General features: G+C 36.4%; 1 protein-coding gene across 1 annotated transcript in view; it reads left to right on the plus strand.

Moving 5' to 3' along the window:
• The window catches only part of LOC102250614 (amine sulfotransferase-like), a 14910-nt gene extending 9309 nt beyond the window's left edge, over positions 1-5601 (plus strand). Inside the window, exon 4 of the mRNA XM_014538291.1 lies at positions 5126-5601. Coding sequence (XP_014393777.1) covers positions 5126-5155 — 30 coding nt within the window. The 3' untranslated portion in view covers positions 5156-5601. The remainder of the gene's footprint in view (positions 1-5125) is intronic.
• The last annotated feature ends 1660 nt before the right edge of the window (positions 5602-7261 follow it).

Here is a 7261-nt window from a genome sequence, read left to right on the forward strand (position 1 = left end):
GGAGAGAATCAAAGATCTTAACTGCCAATGGCCCTGAAAAGTATCCCAGGAAACTACACAATTTTTTAGTACATAGTCTAACACTTGAACCTAATTAATCAATATTGCATTCCTTCCTTTTAATCTACGTGTCCCTACTTTTTAAAATTGGTTAGTAAATCTTACCTGAAGATAATGTATATGTGTGACCAGGACAGCTCCAATTATTGTTCTCCTTTATTTCTCCTAGAACATTCCAGAAGTAAACCAACATGCATTTTGTTGTGGGGGAGGGAGTTTGAGTTACAGTTATTTCCTCCTGTATCATATTTCTTCAATGTAAAAAGTAGATTAATACTTCATGAAACCAACATGCTATGAATTCAAGTATTCAATAACAACATGCAATTAATTTTTATCATGCTTCTATGACATGCCAGGAATTAAGAATGAATATATTTTTCCCCTGATACTTCTTATTGGTTTTGTATCTACAAGTTTGCTGAGCTTGTTTAATATTTCTAATAGTGGTATTTTTCGGTTGTTTTTTTTTTGTAGATCTTTAGTGTTTTCTATGTATATAATCATATTGTATGTGAACACATAATTTTCGTCTTTCTTTAAATTTGGATGCCTTTTTCTTGTCTATTTACTCTGGCTAGGACTTCCCGTTTAGGCTGAATATAAATGGTGAGAATTGGCATCCTTGCCTTGTTCCTGATCTTTTGTTGTTGTTGTAGTTGTTAATCCTCACCAGAAGATATTTTCCCATTGATTTTTAGGGAGAGTAAAAGACAGAGAAAGGGAAATACAGAGAGAAATATTGATGTGAGAGAAACACATTGATTGGTTGCCTACTGCATGTGCCCTGACCAGGGCCCAGCTTGGGGAGGAGCCTATAATCATAGTACATGCCCTTGACTGAAATCAAACCCTGGACCCTTCAGTCTGTAGACAGAGGCTCTATCCACTGAACCAAACCAACTAGGGCTGTTCATCTTTCCATTCCAGGAGTAAATCTCACTTGTTCATAGTGTATAGTTCTCTTAATACATTACTGAATTTGTTTTGCTAGTGATTTGTTGAGGATTTTTGTATCTTATCTTTCATAAATGATATTGGTTTTTAGTTTTCTTTTCCTGTAGTGTTGTCATTTGGCTTTGGTATCAGGGTAACGCTGGCCTTATAGAATGAGTTTGGAAGTATATCCTCCTCTTTCATTTTTTTGAAGAGTTTGAGGATTGGTGTTAATTCTTCTTTAAATATTTGGTAGAATTAACCGGTGAAGCCATCTGGTCCTGGGCTATTCTTTGGGGTAAGTTTTTTGATTACTGACTTAATCTTTTTATTTGAATACCTTCTGGGTATTCAGATTCTGTATTTCTTGAGTAACTTTTGGTAGTTTCTAGGAATTTGTCTGTTTCATTTAGGTTATCTAATATGTCAGCATTCATTTGTAAATAGTATTTTCTTACTAATTCTTTTATTTCTGTAAGGTCATTAGAATATTCCTTTTATTCCTGACTTAAGTAATTTAAGTCTTTTTTCTATTTTTCTTCATTAATCAAGCTAAAGGTTTGTCACTTCTGTTCTTCTTTTTAAACAACCAACTTTTGGTTTCATTGAGTATGATTTTATTTATATTAAATTTCCAAATTAGGCAAATCCATAGAGACAGAAAGTAGATTAGTGGTTGACATGGATTGAGGTGGGGAAATTGGAAGGAATAAGATTTATTTCTGGGTTGATGAAAATATATCATAATTAGGGTTGATGGTTGCACAATACTGTATATATACTAAAATCCATTGAATTGTAAATGCTTAAAATGGTGGGTTTTATGTTATGTAAATTTTATTTCAGTAACATTTTTTCCCCCAAGAGTTAATTGTCTATAATAGGTCTATTTCTGGATCCTACATTCTGTTTCAGTGATCTGTTTGTGTATCTTGAGGCCAGTTCTCATTGCCTTGACTTAAACTCTAGCTTTGTAATAAGTCTTGAAGTCAGATAATTTAAGTCCTTCAACTTTATTCTTTTTAAAAGGTGTTTTAGCCCTGACCGGTTAGGCTTAGTGGATAAAGTGTCGGCCTGCGGACTGAAAGGTCCCAGGTTCGATTCCAGTCAAGGGCATGTACCTTGGTTGTGGGCACATCCCCAGTGGGGGGTGTGAGGGAGGCAGCTGATCGATGTTTCTCATCGATGTTTCTAACTATCCCTCTCTGTAAAAAAATCAAAATATATTTTTTTAAAAAAGGGTGTTTTAGCTATAATAGGTTCTTTGCATTTCCATATGAATTTTAGACTAAGCTTACAAATTTCTACATAAACGTTTCCTGGAACTTTTATTGGGATTATGGTGAATCTGCAGATGAATTTGGGGAAAATTGACACCTTAAGATATTGAGTCTTCTGATACATGAGCCTGGTACATTGCTCATTTATTTAGGTTTTATTCAGTTTTTCTTAGTATTTTGCAGTTTTCACTGTATAGGTCTTCTACATCTCCTGTCACATTTATTCCTGAGTATTTTATGTTCCTTCCTCTTTGCCTCTTTACCTAGATAGCAGCTGGGGCAATTATTTTTCCCCTGATACTTCTTAATTTCAATTTAAAATTTTTTTGATCTTTTAATGTACATTTTTCTAGAACATAATTTGTGCTTCTTTTATTCATATTTTATTTACTAATTTATCCATAACTTAGCATTTTAATGAGGGATATTTATTCTTAGGTAATGAAGATCTTCTTGAAATTGTTCTTGATATTGCTATTTTTTTTAAAAAAGTGTTTCTTTTTTGTCCCATTTATCAGCTTTTAAGTCTCATTGCTTAACTAGATCAAATAAAAAGTAATTCTCATGCCCATAAATATCTTGCCAACTGTTCCAAATGCCAATGGTAATCCTATAAAATAAAAGGGTAATATGCAAATTGACTCTAACAGCAGAACGACAGGTCCCTATGACACGCAATAACCACCAGGGGACAAACGCTCAATGCAGGAGCTGCCCCCTGGTGGTCAGTGTGCTCCCACAGGGGGAGCTCTGCTCAGCCACAAGCCAAGCCTCTCCCACCTCCTCGGCAGCACTAAGGATGTCCGACTGATGGCGTAGGCCCACTGCCATCAGTTGGACATCCCTCAAGGGCTCCCGGACCACCAGAGGGATGTCTGACTGCCAGCTTAGGCTCAATCCAAGGATTAAATGCCACTTGTTCATAGTGTACAGTTATTTTAAACCGGTACTTAAATTGTTTTGCTAGTGATTTCTTGAGGATTTTTTTATCTTATCTTTCATAAGTGATATTGGTTTTTAGTTTTCTTTTCCTGTAGTGTTCTTGCTGGCAGGTGAACATCCCCCGAAGAGTACTGGACTGCAAGAGGACACAGGCCATGCTGAGGAACCCCCCACCCCTGCCAATTGCACAAATTTTCATGCACTGGGCCTCGAGTGTTTAAGAAAGAAAATTTGATAGTTGGAGATGCCAAATAATCTTTACTTAAAAATTGGCTTAATGACAGTTTCTAAGTTCCATCAAGTAAAACTGAAGCAATGACAGCTCTGAATACCCTCTGTGACCTTGATTTCATTACTTGAAAATCTTTGGGTTTCATTTTTTTTTAAATTTTAAAGTATGTTTTTATTGATTTCAGAGAGGAAGGGAGATGGAGGGAGAGATAGAAACATCACTGATGAGAGAGGATCATTGGTTGGTTCCTCCTGCACGCCCCACACTGGGGATTGAGCCCGCAACCGGGCATGTGCCCTGACCAGGAATAAAACTGTGACCTCCTGGTTCATAGGTCTACACTCAACCACTAAGCACTGCTGGCTGGGCTTTCTTTTCAATTTTATTTATTTTATCTTTAGCTTTTTATTTATGTATTTTTACTTTTAAAATTATAGTTGTGATTCAAGATTATTTTATATTAGTTTCAGGTATGCAGCATAGTGGTTAGACATTTATATACTTTATGAGGTGATCCCTCCAAAAATTATTGTACCCACCTGGCACCATTCATAGTTATTCCAATATTATTGACCATATTCTCTTTCTGTATTTTACATTCCATGACTATTTTGTAATTACCAGTTTGTACTTCTTAATCCCTTCAGGTTTTTCAATTTTAAAATGAAGAAATGCGATATTGTGGAGTTGTGTTAAAAATTACATTACATGAGAGATATAGTTTGCCAAGTATGGTGCCCGGCATTTATTTTTATTGTTATTTTTATATATATACTAGAGGCCCAGTGCACAAAAATTGTGCTCTTGGACAGGGTAATCCCTCAGCCCAGCCTACGCCTTCTCCCAGTCCAGGAGTCCTCTGGGGATCTCCACCTGCTGGCTTAGGGACGTTCCCGGGGTATCAGGCCTAACCTGGCAGTCAGACATCCCCCTGTGCTGTCACGGAAGCGCACTGACCATCAGGGGCCAGCTCCTGCGTTGAGAATCTTCCCCCTGGTGGTCAGTGCGCATCATAGTGTCCAGTCGTTCCCGGTCATTCCACTCTTAGGGTCAATTTGCATATTACCCTTTTATTATATAGGATTTTCTCTTTATTGTATTGTTTCCCCATCCCCATTTATCCCCCCATCCCATCTTCCACCTCTACCCACCTCTCTCCCTCGCTCAATCACCACACTGTTGTCCATGTCCATGAGTTCTTCTTTTTATTTTTTCCCCACACTCCCAATAGTTACCCCATAGCAGAGTTATCTGTCTGCTCTCTTATCTATGAATCTATCTATTTTGCTTGTTCATTCAGTTTGTTCATTAAATTTCACATATGAGTGAAATGATATGGTACTTGTATTTCTTTGGTGCCTGGTATTTAGTAAAATATATGAAAAAATTATAACCTAGTCATCTATTTTACTTTTGTTATACCATCTCAATAAAGGTTATAATTTAATGGTAGGGGTTGGTGAAAGCATAATAGCTAAGGAAAGTGAACTTTAGAAGTGTTTTTTAGTTTGTTTCTTAGTTCATTTCTATATAAGGAAACATGAAGTATCAAACCCATGGAGAACTACCAGATATTTAGCGTGGCTTGAAGAGGAGATGAAAGTGGGTGGGAAGAAACTCTTGCCCTGATAGTGCCACTTACTCACCCAGGTGCTGATCATGTGCTTATTTCTAGGTACCGTTGGAGACTGGAAACATCACTTGACAGTGGAGCAAAATGAAAGATTTGACAAAATATTCCAAAGGAATATGAAAGATTTGCCTTTGAAGTTCATCTGGGATTTAAATGGAGAGTAAAATCAGTGTAGAAGAATTCTAAAAAAATCTACTAACCAGAGAGGCTATTTTAATATACACATTAATTTGTGCTTCTTATGCAAATGTTAATTATAAAACTTCAATAATAAAAAATGAGTAAACTCTACTTAGATTAGTTGCCAGGTGTTTGATAAGCACTTTGAAATTTCAAAAATTAAAATCATTTACTAGATAGTCTGCATTGATAACCTGTATTATAAATTGAAAAACAGGAAGCATGTAATAAGGAATTATAAATGTTCTGAGTTTTCCTTAGTGTGTATTTTTTCTTTACCTACAATTAAATTGAGTATCAATGAAACATTAAACTTAATTATTATAATTCAACATTAATTCTTCGATTTAAAATAATTGTGAATGTTGAAATAGAGAACTCTTATGAAAGCACATGGATCTATTTAATACTTTACCAGATAACTAAAATTTCTTTTCATATAATGATCTTGAGAGAGAGACAAAGAGAGAGAGAGAGAGAGAGAGAGAGAGAGAGAGAGAGAGAGAGAGAAAAATGGATTTGTTTTTCCACTTTTTTATGCTTTCATTTGTTGATTCTTGTATGTGCCCTGATGGGGATCTAACCCACAACCTTGGTGTATTGGGATGATGTTTGAGAGATGTTAGGGAGAAGAGATTGCACACTATAAAATACTGTGTTAATAATAGTAATATTATAATTTACATTTAAATACTTGTAGGGAGAATTGTCTTGTTATATATTTACATTTTGTAGTAAATTTAACCAACAAACACTGGGTTTACTGAAAGCAACGGGCTCACTGCTAGGCTCTCTGTAGTTAAGAAAATTTTGAAGAAATACAGTCTTTCCACAGAGAAGTTTATATTCTAGTTTGGATAGTAAGGTAATACCAAATACAAAAGAATACATTTAAAAAATGGAACTCGCAGGTTGAATTTAAAATATACATCCCAGATGATGTGAAATTGAATTAAATGGCATAATGACTATAGTTGGTGATAAATTTTAAGATGAATTGTACTCTACTAAGAAGTGTTAACTTAAAAAAACATTCAAACCTGTAAACAATTTTTTGTGAGTTTATTTGAGCCAAACTGTCGACAATTGCTGGGAAGCAGAATGTCAATGAAGTGAGATAATGCTCCAGAAAATGGAAGGTTTTATCTTTTTTATACATTGCAACCAAAGGAGGAACAGGTGGGTTACATGAAATCCATTGGTGATAGACTAGAGAGGTGGGAGAAAGCAAAGCAGGGAAACCTCTGGGATTGGATAAAAAGTAAAATGATAGACACATACTTTGGTGGGTGCAGGAACAATGAATCTTCAGTCCTGCTGAAGCCTCAAGTTCCATCAACCTTTTGATGAAACTTCTTGCATCTGTGACATGCTGGAATTAGCCTCCAGCAAATGAACAGGATAACAATGAACGAATTTGTGGTATCTGTCCTGGAGCCCAGGCACATTAGGTTGTGCCCCAAGGGGTCTGGAAAAAAGAAGTTACAAGTTACCCAGACATTTCAAGGATAAGCTATTATAGATGCAAAAAGACAGATAGGCTCAGTTAAGGTAAAGGTTGACCTTGTTAGTGAAGATACTGACCTAGGATGTAACTACCCACCACAACTGCTTTTAGTTAAAGTTTACTTTCAGGCCCTCCTTTGTGGTTACTATAGGTCTCTGAGTTTACAAGACCGCCATGCAGGCCTCCCCTGAGCTTGTCAGGTCAATATGTGGCCCCTTTTGTCCACAGAAGAAACAGATTAGTAAGAAGTAATCAGCATAGAAAAGGGGAAAATCATACATTTGTTTGGTGAAGAACCTTGAAGCAGAGGCTGTAGCTCAGGATCCAAACTCTGATAGGAGTAGAGGGAGAATAATATAGAGGTTTCCAATTCAAGGTCTCATTGAGTAGAAACCCTTCTGCAATAGCCTGACAGAGGACCACCCTGCCTATGAACAAGCCCTAGTATTTCAAAGGGCACCCTCCCCCCATCCCCCACCCCCACCAAGGCA

Source organism: Myotis brandtii, unplaced genomic scaffold (assembly GCF_000412655.1).
Source record: "Myotis brandtii unplaced genomic scaffold, ASM41265v1 scaffold1890, whole genome shotgun sequence".
In the NCBI taxonomy this organism is placed as follows: Eukaryota; Metazoa; Chordata; class Mammalia; order Chiroptera; family Vespertilionidae; genus Myotis; species Myotis brandtii.